This window comes from Camelus bactrianus, chromosome 9 (genome assembly GCF_048773025.1).
Source record: "Camelus bactrianus isolate YW-2024 breed Bactrian camel chromosome 9, ASM4877302v1, whole genome shotgun sequence".
NCBI classification, from domain to species: domain Eukaryota; kingdom Metazoa; phylum Chordata; class Mammalia; order Artiodactyla; family Camelidae; genus Camelus; species Camelus bactrianus.
This window is the reverse complement of record NC_133547.1, coordinates 7,960,465-7,973,058: the sequence shown is the minus strand read 5'-3', so window position 1 is coordinate 7,973,058 and position 12,594 is coordinate 7,960,465. Positions and strand designations below refer to the sequence as shown.

Here is a 12,594-nt window from a genome sequence, read left to right as displayed (position 1 = left end):
TGTTTGTAAATCTAAACAATGGAATAAAGTTTATTACATGATGTTGTAGGTATAAATTAAGAATGATGTAGCTGACCACCACGTACCCACCACTCAGTGTCAGGCATAAAACATTACTAATGTAATCCAGGGCCCCGGTTACCCTCACCAATGCAAGTGACCACTGTCCTTATCTGTGGTTCTTATTCTCGTGCGTTTCTTCTTACTGCATATGCATGTATTTCCAGGCAATATAGAATTGTTTGGTATGCTTTTTAACTTCTTCAGAATGGGTTTCATATTGTGTGTATGCTGCCACGTGCTCTATAAGAGCAACGTTAGGTTTGTGAGGCCCTCTGTGTTTATATGTAGTTCTGGGGCTTTGCTGTTCCTTCTTGTCGCCTCTGGCCCTGTGTGGCTATTTAAATTAAAAGGAATGAAATTTAAATTAAATTAAAAATTCAATTCTTCAGTCTCACTAGCTACATTTCAGATGCTTAGTAACCACACGTGGCTGGTGGCATCCATATTGCAAAGCACAGATACACAGAATGTTCTTGTCATCATTGCAAGCTCTCTTGGACAGCAAGCACTGCAGGACAGTTTTTTTGTTTCTTTTTTGGGTTTTTTTTGACCATACAGTATTTGTTTCATGAAAACATGACTGTTTATTTATTCTCCTGTTAATGGGTGTTTAGGTATGTAAGTTTTTTTTTTTTTTTCCCTTTTCTCTTTTTTGCAGTGCGGGAAAGTAATTAGGTTTCTTTACTTTTAGAGGAGGTATAGGGGGTTGAACCCAGGACCTCGTGCATGCTAAGCATGCACTCCACCACTTGAGCTATACCCTCCCCCCAGGCATGTAAGTTTTTGCTGTTATAAATTGTGCTGTAGTCGGGGGTGTGTGTGTGTGTGTGTGTGAGTGTGCGCGTGCGTGCAGATTATCTCCTTGGGTAGGTGTGTGATTTCTCTAGGGTAGAGGACAATTAAGATGTGCACATCTTCAACTTTACCAGACCCTGAAAAATAACTTTCAAGTAGTTTTATTAATTTACATTCCAAACCCAGCAGCATGTAACAGTAACATTTGGTAACGTCAGGCTCTTTTGCCACTCTGCTGAGTGTGAAAACTGTCTCAGATTGTGGTTGTCAGTTGTTAGAATGCTTTTGAAAACTATAGTCCCCCATGAGTAGGTGTGGAAATTAGACCTAGAAATCTGTAGTTTTGAAAGTTGTTTCAGTCCTGATTTACATTCAGCCTTACATCCAGCACTGTATCACTTGTTATAGATGTTCAGTCTGGTTTAGAAAGGGAAATAGGGTCACGGTCCCAAAGGTGGAAAATAGAGACCAAGTTGAAAAAATGTGAACCCTGCTACCCAATAATGACTATAACATTCCTGCCAGTGTTTTTTTTATGCATATACATGATAAATTGGAGTACTAATTAATATATATTAATACATATAAGACACATGTAATGCCCTGTTGTGAACGACATATATGTACTGTCTTTTCCTTTCTTTGCTCAATGTATTTGTATAAGCAAATGTTTATGTCTACTGTGGAGAGCATGATTCTATTCTAGTCTACTCTGTTTATCTTTTTGTTGAAATGTAGTTGGCGTACAGCTGGAGAACACAACGTTAAATGGCTGTGTAGGTCTTCCTCTGATTGCCTTCCCGTGATCTGTTGAGCCAGTTTCCTCTTGCACAGAAGTCACTGCACTTTCCCACTATTCTCAATGGCTCAGCTCAACCCCTTAATTTGATGGTAGATAGACTGTGTGGAGAATTCATCTTTCATATTTACTCTTGCGCTTTTTGACACATGAAAAGCAGGTGGGTCCCATCAGCTCGGGGGTATTTATTGAAAATCTAGTCCATTCAGCGCTGTGCCTTTCTGTGGTCCCTGCCTCAGGAAGCTGATACCCATTTGGGGAGAGATCAGTGAACAGTGTAAGAGGGCTTGTTATTAGTCTTAACTAGACTATCAGATTGAAATGCTTAAGGCCCGGAATTGTCAGGAAAGATAGTAGATGGTGGAGGAGAGTGGGTTAGGCATTCTAGGCAGAGGGACCCAGGAGCCAGCGGTGTGGAGCAGGGGAGGGGTGAGGGAGGGGAGGGTTCCTGTGGAGTGTGTGCATTCAGGTGGATGTGGGTGCTCCTCCCAGCAGACACCGCTGGCTGCTTCATCCGAAAGGTTCTTTCCCCGAAAGCACCATTGAGCATTTTTTTTTCTTTATAATAAGCTCAGTGCCAGTGAGATGGGTAAGGCAGGCACCACCTTTTGCATCTGTTCTACTACAGCTTAGGCAGCTTGGTTAAGTTTGGTTTTATTTTTAACTGTCATGAGCCACGATAATGGACTTTGGGTATTTTGAACCAAGAAAGGGGACGTTAATTGGAGTCAGGCTGGAGTATCACTAGAAGCGTTAAACACCACTGTGACCTGAGACAGGTAAAGACCAGGGCAGCTGGGAGCCTCGGAGGCAATAGGAATTTGGCCTTTCTCTTTAGAGCTGTGCTGTGAATGTATCTCCATTTCCAACTGTTCTATTCTCAATTCCCAGGAGACAGACTCCGATTGTTCTGGCTTGGGTCATGTGCCCACCTTTGGCTCTGTCACCTGTGGCCGGAGGGCTGGTACACATTAAAGTCAAGGCCACTGGGGCCTCCTCATATACCAAGAAACTTCCCTAAAAGTTGTCTGCCACAGACAGGCCCAGGAGAGGTAAATCCATTTGCCTAAGGTCACAAGTTAGTGGCAGAACTGGGAATGCTTCTGCCCTTAATGTTGGGGAGGGAAAGGGCCTCTGTCCTTGGCCCTGGAGCTCTGGAAGGTTCCCTTCACAGGATCAGGATTCCATGGAATCAAGGAGATGTGTCTGCCTGGACCCCATAGCCTTCCCCGCAGTTCTGGAGCACATTCTATATACTAGGACCCCTGGAATCTCCTGCCTGCTTAACCCCAGGCTTACTTCCCAGGCTTTTGTAGGCTTCTTCCCTGATTGGCTCTGGGTTGCAGACCTTGCCACAGTGTCTGCATGCCTAGGCCTGAGAGATGGATGTTTTGGTGGGGGGGGGGGGGTGGACAAAGCCTTCGGCAAAGTCAAGTGCAAAGCCCCTTGCGTTGTGGGACAGAGCCAAAGGTGGGACAGGAAAGGGGAATAGGAGGGGGTGGCCTTCCCAATGTGTTTCGTTCTGGCACAGAACTCCCAAAGAGTGTGAGAATTCCAAATTTGAACCTGGTCTTCCGGGTGGTTATGAAGAATGTTTATTTGTCAAGGCAGGAGAATACAATATACTTTATTTAATAGCTTATTAGGGTGATTTATAACTAAATAGGTAGACATGATATATGGGTTTTCATTTGTTCTCTTACCCTCAGGCCCTGAAAGTGTTGGAGACAAGCCTGCCTGGGACTAAGACTCTCAAAACCACTTTTTCCCCCTTGTTCATTATATAATGGCGTAATGAATCAGTGGATTCTTACCATTGCTCTTAGCCAGGCAAACTACAAAAATCCTGAATTAAGGTCTTGGTAGCTTTTGAAAGCCAGTAAAACTTTGTTTTCTCATCATGATGGCATTTCCAGACCGTACTGCTGATGGCTTGATCTGTGTTGTAAGACTTGTTAAGAACAGTCTGGCAAGTCTGTACCAGGCACTACATGTCACTAGGCTGACTACATGACTTACTTTTAAGGTCAGACAGACCCATTGACCAAACCGTTTGAGGGCGGTACAGACATCTTGTGTACAAGTTTTTACAGTGGATCCAAACCCCAAAGGAGTGACTATGAGGAGGCAGAAAGCCACCTTAAAAACCATGACTGTTTTATCTTCACTAGCAATTTGAACTTCATCTTTCAAATCCATTCTGGTCGTTAGTAAGCTGTGTAAACTGCCTGGTAGCTGCTAGGTCTTGGTTGACTTAGCCTCCTAAATTGTACCATTATTATCTTTCTCTTTTCTTTTTTAAATATCTGATGTATGTGTGTGGTGTGTGTATGTGGAGAGAGAAGAAAAGAAGAAAGACGCACACCTCTGTAAGTTTGAAATTATTTGTACACTCATATACCATCTTAAACTTAGCAGAAGAAGCTAGTACTGACAGCCGTTTGAGAGTAAGGTGCCAGGACGATGCCCCCATCCATCACTCTCCTCAGATATTTCAGTCTTTATTGTCTCAAACAAGACATTCTCCATAATCAGAAACCAACCATCCAAATCAGGAAATTCACATGGGTTCACTGTTGCCGTTTCATCCTCAGACCCCATTCAGGCCTTACCAGTTGTTCCAATCATGTCCTTAACAGCAGACGGATCCAGTTTAGAATCATACATGCATCTAGATTTTCATGACACCTGAAGGTTGCAAGCCAGTTATTTTGTAAAATGTCCCTTAGTTTGGGTTTATCTGATGATCCCTTACAATTAGCTGCACATCTTTGGCAAAAATATCATGACGTGGATGCTTCTCATTGCATCCTGTGGTCTGGTGTGTCATTGCCATTGCCATCTGCCCCTTAATTGGTCGTGTTAACTCTGGTCATTTGAGTAAGATTATGTTTGCCAGACTGCTCCTTGGACATCAGTTCCTCATTTTCCTGTTGACTGATAGACTAATAGGTATTTTGTGGAAAGGTATTTTGAAAATGTGTAAATACCCTATTCCTTATCAGACTTTATTAGTTAATTTTAGGTCTATGGACTAATGGACTATAGTTTAAAGTATTGTAATCCATCATCATTATTTTTACCCTCAAATTGTTCCAGATTTGACCAGTGAAAGCTTCTTTTTAAGCTGGCTCCTGTTACCTCTTTACCTGTCCCCGTCATTCTTGGAGTACTTGTCCTTGTTTCAGGCTCCTTGCATGCTCGCCCTGCCCTACCCTTGAAATCAGCCATTTCTCTGAGGAGAAATGTTTCTCTTAGTGGTGATTAGAAACCAAGATCTGGATGTTAGATGTGTTCACTGCTACCAGAGTATCATTGCTTTTAGACCTTCTTAGTGGGCGCAGCTAGTTAACATTTGTATTTATACACATACACACACTTGCATCTACATTTATTTCTTTATCTGTGTGTGTGTGTGTGTGTGTGTGTGTGTGTATACACACAAGTTTGCACAAATAACCCTCACCACAGGCTTCATTCTAACTTTCTCCCTTTCCATGTTTCTCCTTTTCTTCTCTGAAAGTGAGAAACCTAGCTCCCCAGATTCTCAGTGTGTTTTCTGGTCACATCAAGTCCTTGGATGTCACTAGTCCCCCATTGCTGCCCTCCAGGGATGCCCTTTTTCCCTGCTCTGCTCTGTCCCCTCCCGCCAGGCCACTCAGCCCCTCCACACACACACACACACACACACACACACACCATTTCCCTGCCCTTCCTCAGTCCCAGCAAATGGCTTTTGGGCTTAATTGTTTAGGAAAGGGAAAGGAAAGCCATTTTCTTATTCACATTTAGTTGTTTATATTTTAAAATATAACTGTACTAAGGTCTGTTCTTAAAGAAAGTTTGATTTAGCTTAATAGGTCTCAGCCATATTTCCTCCTAGCACAGGACTTCTGCAAATGCCATTTCTGTTCCCACAGCCTGGAGCTTTTGTTCCGCCCCCTTTGCTTGTTTTTCTTGCTGTTATTTATTAGTATTGTTGTTTGTTTCTATTTACTAATACAAATAATATTTTATTGACTGTCTTCAGACACACGTTCTTGGTCACTTGTGCAGGTATTTCTGCTGCGTAAATACCGCCAGAGTTAAAAAGAGAGTCAGAGGGACCTAGGTCTTTAGCTTTGCCCTGTCTTCCTTAAGTACAGGGAGAGAGTATGTCATTGATTTCTGTGTCCCCAGTGCCCAGAACAACACACAGTAAGTGCTCAATAAACATTTATTGGATTTGAGTGGGCCAAGTCTTCTTTTAATGAACATTAAACCATATATAATGACATTTCTCCTAGAAATGGTGAAGAGCGACTCCCTGGTGACTTAAAGCTAACATATTTCATCCTTAAGCAGTTTTGTCTTTTTTCAACAGAAGGTGGTCTTCTGCTCTGTCAAAGAAGCGCTGGAAGTGGACTGGAGCAGCGATAAAGCCAAGGCGGCTCTGAAGCGCACAACTTCGGATTACTTTCTTCTTCAAGGTGAGGACTTGAAGCCAAGCTTCCCCATGAGCGCTTTGTGCTTTGATTTCTGCGAATGTGGCTGCAGAGTCCAAAAGGGTGCTTCAGGTTTGTCCCGAGTCAAGTTCCTCATTAGCTCGTTCTCAGTGTCCGCTTAGGAACAGCAGGATGAGTGGAGACGAGGCCCAGCATTGAGCTCTGGTTTCTTACTGAGTTTTGTTCTTTTCATTGTTTGTTGACATGAACTGCCCTCTAAAGTGGAACCTGAGTGAACGGTGTCATAAATCCAGCTACTTTCATCATCACTTCTCCCTCTTAGGGTTCTTGGCCTCACACCCAGCCTTCCTCTCCTGAAAGGATTTTTCCCCCTCTCACCATCATTGCTGGTGCTCAGGGGGCTCTTAGCTAAGTATTGCTTGCCTTCTTGGTGTTCTTGGGCCTGGGCCTTTAATTTTTTAATATTATTTTAAAAATAATAATCATGAACATTGAATGATTACTAGCAAGAGCCTTTGGGAGTAGATACTGTTACTATCCCTGTTTCACAAACAAGGAAACTGAGGTACAGGGAGACTAAGGTTACTCCTGTTCTCAAAGTAAGCAAGTAAGTTATAAATAACATGTTTGTTAATTAGTGTGAAAGTCATCCATGTCTGTTATAGAACATACCAGAAAAGCATGCAGAAGGAGAATCACCTTGACATTTTTGTGCTTTTCGAGATGTCCTTCCCAACTTTTGTTCCCTATGCCTGGGACTTAGAAAGCCCTCAGTAAACAGCTATTAATTTGCAGAGGTTTGGGGTATAGCCTGAGCGTTTCTAACTTATAAAAGGAGTCAGCCTCGGGGGAGGGTGTAGCTCAGGGTAGAGCAGTGCTTAGCATACACAAGGTCCTGGGTTCAATCCCCAGTACCTCCATTAAAAAATAGATAAATAAATAAACCTAATTACCTCCCCCTGCAAAAACAAAAAACAAAAAAGGAGTCAACCAGTATTTGAGTTTACCATAATCTGAAGATTCTCAGCTGGGGGCAATCTTAGGGAACATTGACAGTGTCGGGAGACATTTTTGGTTGTAACGACTGACAGCGGACTGGGGAGAGGGCAGGGATGTTGCTTAATATTCCTTGACTCATGGCACAGGACTGCCCCCAGCACCAGTAGTGCCAAGGTGGAGAAACCCTGATCTGACCCTTTGCAATTTCTGGAGTATTTTCTTGTCCATCTCATCATCACAGCACCCTTGTGAGGTAGACATGGTGGGAATTATCCCCAATTTGGTTTCTTGGGATGAGGAAACAGAGACCCAGAGAGGCTCAGTGTTTTGCCTGAGAGGACGCAGATCACAGATGGCTAAGGAGGTGGGACCTGAGCACCCCAGGTCTTTGGAGTCTTAATTTCTTAAATACTGTGTGGGGTACCGAGGACTAATAGCATCCCGGCTCCATTCTCAGCGCTCTGTGGGCATTAGCTTGTGTGATCCTCACCACAGTCATACGAAGTAGCTGCTCTACCCCCATTTATAGGTGTTTTAAAAGGCATAGACTAATGAAGACACAGGCCTCTGGTCCTCTCTGCCCTCAGGCGCCCATCATTGAGATGGGGAGGCAAAACTAGTGCCCTGGAGACAGTGTGGGAAAATGTATATTTAATCCGGGTAGACTCTGCTGAACATCACCATCAGAAGTTACAAGAGGCTGGGAAGGAGACGGGTGGTGAGGAAGAAGCAGGGGCTTTACATGACCCAGATGGTGGGCAATGGTACACTGTTGTTCAGAGCTGGCACTTTGGAATCAAAACAGACCTGGCTTTCAGTCCTGCCTCTGCCAGTTTTTTAGGTGGGTGACTTACATTCCCTGAGGCTTACTCAGATTCCCCTCTGACCGTGGGAGTGTTAACAGCATCTTCCCCAGAGGGCTTTTGTGGGGCTCAAGTGATACACGTGCAGGAGACTTTGCACAGAGCAGTCCTGGGACCTGTCTTATCTAGTTAAATGCTTTTGGTGTGGGGGGAGTGGTGGGCACCTTGCACCTGTGTAGTAGAATTTTGGGGATTGACTGTTTACCATTAATTCCATACTTGTGTAGGTATTATCACAGCAGCAATCTTGTTGGGTTTCAGTTTTCTACCTGTGACACTTTGTTGGATGATATACTCCATTTGTTTACTTCTCTCTTCTAAATGGTATTTATCTTTTTAGTTTCAAGTTCCAGGGCTTTGGATTTGGTGATTAATTCTGTGTTCATAGTTAATAGTCATAGAATTTCTTTATTGTGGTAAAAAACACATACCATAAAATTTACCATCTTAACCATTTTGTGTGTACAGTTCTGTAATAGAGAGTTTTACAAGAAGGAGACAACTCCATGTGTCATATATTGTCTAGGCCAAGGATGGCCGATACGTGCTTCCCACTCTCTCTCCATCCCTCACCTGTGGCAGACGTGGCTGATGGAGCCTCCTCATTGGCTGGTTTGTCTAAACCATTGGGCCACTCTTCCCACAGCCTCAGAATCCTTTAAACAGCACTGCCTGCAGTCGCTGTCTGACTTGGCATACAAATGAGCCCACTTCTCAGTGCTAATTAAACCTTCTCTCTCCCTCTCTCTCTCTCTCTCTCTCCCTCTCTCTCTCTCTCTCTCTCTCTCTCTCTCTCTCTCTCTCTCTCTCTCTCTCTCTCTCTCTCTCTCTGAGGCCTAGAGGGGAAGTGACTCCCAATGGCTGTGCAACAAATTAGTGGCAATCTTAGGTCTAAAACCCAAGTCTCCCGATTATTCCAGGAACCCAGGAACTGGTTCTTTTACACCACACCTAGTGCTCTTCCTGCTTTTTTTTTTGGATATCCAGCATAGCCTTTCCTGGGCCTTTCTCTTTGTAGCAGATGACATGTCCCAACTTTTCTTGTGCATTGTCATGTACATATTCCTGATGATTTTTCTTTTTTGCCCTCTTCAGTCTTCCTGAGCTCTTTTGTGTCTTTCCAGAGGTACTGCAACTGGAACTGTAATGAGTGTTCCAAATGCAATGAGCATGAGGGTCTAGTTTGCTTTCTGGGAGTTTCTCTGTTGGTGCATATTTGCTCAACTCCCTTGACTAAGGACTGGAAGTGGAGGGAAATGGCTCTCATGGTCTCTTCCCCTGGTTCCTCCAGCAGCTTAGAATTCTGCCAGAATTCAGCTTGTAAGTATTAAGCTGACTCTGAGTTTATCACCTTATTCTCATCTTCAGAGAAATTCTTTTGATTTTCTGATTGGCCGTTGATATAACTAGCTGTGATATTCTCCTGTAATTTGACTTCACTCGTTATTTATCTAGGAGATTGTAGCAGCCTCCACACATAAAGTTGCCTTTTGCCAAATATATTTGCCATCAGCTGTCTTTGTGACCTTTGCCAAATAGGTCAGTTTGCCTCTAGGCTTTTGTTTCCTTACCTGTAAAGTGATAGGACTGTTAGCCTGCCTGTCTCAAAATCTCGTTCTGAATAGTCACTGACTCTAAAAAAATATAAGTTCTTCTGTGTTTTGTGTTTCTGTATGTTTTATTTTTGTACTTTTAAGAACTTTATTGAAGTGGGGTTTATGCCAGAAAATTTACTCATTTTAAGTATATTTCTTTTAAAATTTTCTAGAAAATATTCATTAATTTGAACAAAATGTCCTCCAGTTAGTCCTAAGGTCTAGTCTTGGTTGGAACTGTATTTTTGCCCAGCCTGTTTTGATAGTCAGCCACGGCAGTAACAGTAGTCCGAACAGAGTAGTGGGTAGGCTTGTGTCAGGAGAAAAGACAAGCTTTGGAGGCTACCAGAGCTGAGCGCAGCTCCCAGCTCCCACCTCCCACCTGAAATTGATAAAGAAGTGGCCTTAATTTTGTTATTGTAAAGTCAGACATTGGTAACATTCTATCTTTGGGATGCGGGTTGGCCTTGGGGAATATCCAACTTTTTAGACGGTTCTCTAGATTTCATGTTGGCGCCCGTGAGCATGGTTATTGTGTGTTGAACACTGCTTGCCGCCTTACCTGTGCTAGTGAGCATCTGACATGTTCTCTTACAATCTTTTAAGTATAGTTGTTATCCCACTTTGTAGTGCAGTTTTTAGTGAGATAATTTGTAGAAAATTTAGAAGAAAATTTTAAAAGGCTGAAATTGAGCATGCATATGACTTGCTCAAAATTATACACGTGGTTTTATAGACAAAGCTAGGATCTAGACCACGAGGTCTGTCTGCCCAGTAGACTGTGCTCTTCACCTCCGTAGTATGCATGTCTGAGTGATTTTGTGACATTTCAGATCAAGAGCTCTGCATGTTATGGAAACAGAATTACCACTACACTACACAAAACCCTGGCTCAAATATTTATTAGACACAAAGATTATCTGAATTCTGACCCAGACAGTCATCTCCCCCAACCCACCCCTGCAAGAAACACTTGAAATTTATTTTTATTAGGAAAATATCACATAAAAAATTTTCAAATAATTCACAAAGGTGTAAAAAGTAAGCTTTCTTCACTAAATCCTCCCCATTTCCCCCATTCCAATTTTCAGGGGAAGCTACTGTTAAGAATTGTCTGAGTTTCTTCTTGAAAAATAATGATAACAATTAAAAATTATGCATGTGTGTGTAACCAAACTGATAAACACAGTTTAGCAACTTGCTTTTTTTCATTTGATGGCCTTAAGTGCTGCAGAAAAGATCTTGGAGAGCACGTGTCGAATGACCTTTTTTGTCTTGTTGGCCACAGAACGTATTTCTTTGGGTGAACTATCATCTGTGACCAGTCTTAAAAGGCACGTAAGTTGTTTTCAGGTTTTCCCAGGCCTTGGAATTTTTTCCCAAGAGTCTTTCCAGGAATGTGACTAATATTCCTGACAATGCTTTAGGAATTCTAGTGAGGTCAGGGTGCTTGGCTGGGACGCATATGTGAGAATACCTTGTGGAGAACCCAGCTTTGTTTCACCTTTGCCTAATGGAATTCTTAATATGTGCTCAGTAAATAAATATTTTTTGCATGAGTGACTGGCTTGCTGGTCTGGTCATTTCTTCACTCTGGAGGGAGGGCAGCAGCCTGCCCGCTGGTATCCCCACAGGGTACTTTATCCTGCTTGTTCCCCTGGGGACCCATCAGGCCCAGTGTCACCCTGGTCCTGGCCTGCCTGGCACACATAGCCAGTTCTTTCTGCCCCATTCATAGTTCAGCCTCTTCTGAAGCAGCTGCCCTGCTGTCCATGTGTGTGTGTTTGCCTTGTTTGGGTGCTGAGTGTTTTTCCAGTTTACTTAATAAGGTGGTGGCCAGACTAAACGCTTCCTGCTACATTTTTCCACTATCTTGAGAGTTGGCCTCACCATCTGTGAGCAAAAGGTCTCATCTTTTTATTATTCTCCCATGGCATGTTGCAAAACATTAAGTGTGAGCTGGTTTCCTGTGGCAAAAAGTTGACTTTGATTTGTTCTTCTTGAGGTTACTGTGAGTTTATCATAACAGGAGTGCTAAAAATATCAGGTCTAGTATGGAAACAGCATTCACTTACCAGCATGAACAATAACATGCAGGTTTAGCCCAGAGCAGGAAGAAATGGACTTCATCTCAAAATGAGAATTACTTAACAGAGACTCCTTGACAATCTGAGCTTTCTCAGTCCGTTCTCATGAGTCATGGAAAAGTACTTAGGCCATTTTTGAGCTGCAGGATTAAAGCTACAAAATAATCTTAGACCAAACATTTTTTGTGCACCTGCTATATGCCAGACCCCATGCTTGGGAATCATCAAGGGAAGAAGACTAAGTCTCCTTGCCAGTGGAGAAGACAAGCACAGATAATTCTGCTCCTGGTGAGGAGAGCTGTCACAGAGGGCTAGTGAGAAAGCCATCATGCTGTGCTGGCCTGTTTTTCAATGTGTGTGAATTATGCCACAATCAAGAGCAAACTGTTACGGGAGCTCAGGGAGCTGAGGGTCTTGGCTGTCTTTAGGGAGTTGGAAAGTCATCGCAGAGGAGGAGGCATCTGAGCTGCAATTTAAAGACTAGGTATTTGGCAGGTGGTAAAAGGGAGGTGGGAGTATTGCCAGCAGAGGAGCAGGGCGTTCAGATGGCCAGCAGTGCAGGGACCATGTCCCCACGAGCCTGGAGCTTGGTGGGAACCGGCCAGAGATGAGATCAGGGCCCTGCTTTAGGTTTTTATTCTTCTAGCCAGTTATTTCCCAACTTGATAAGATATCAGGCTGACTTGGGGAACACTTGAAAAATACAGATTCCCTGGTTCTAGCTCAGATTTACTGACTAGAAATAACTAGGGGCCGCTAGCGTATGCGTTTTTGTAAACTTCACAGGTTTCTGAAGGATCAGCCAATTGGAAGGAAACCACTGCCGTAGGAGAAGGGGACCTGTGTCCTTTGTCAAAGGCTTAATTTACTCATGTATGTTTTTATTTTAAAATGTGTTAGATACTGTATTTCAAATGAGGACATGACTGAGGCAGGGTTAGAAAGGAA

The 12,594-nt window shown here is 43.1% G+C and overlaps 1 protein-coding gene across 3 annotated transcripts in view; it reads left to right on the top strand.

Moving 5' to 3' along the window:
• SAE1 (SUMO1 activating enzyme subunit 1) overlaps window positions 1-12,594 on the top strand; it is a 66,555-nt gene that overhangs the window by 29,560 nt on the left and 24,401 nt on the right. For all 3 annotated transcript variants that reach the window (XM_045510623.1, XM_010946862.3, XM_010946863.3), the window contains one exon: window positions 6,021-6,126. In XM_045510623.1, coding sequence (XP_045366579.1) covers window positions 6,021-6,126 — 106 coding nt within the window. The remainder of the gene's footprint in view (window positions 1-6,020; window positions 6,127-12,594) is intronic.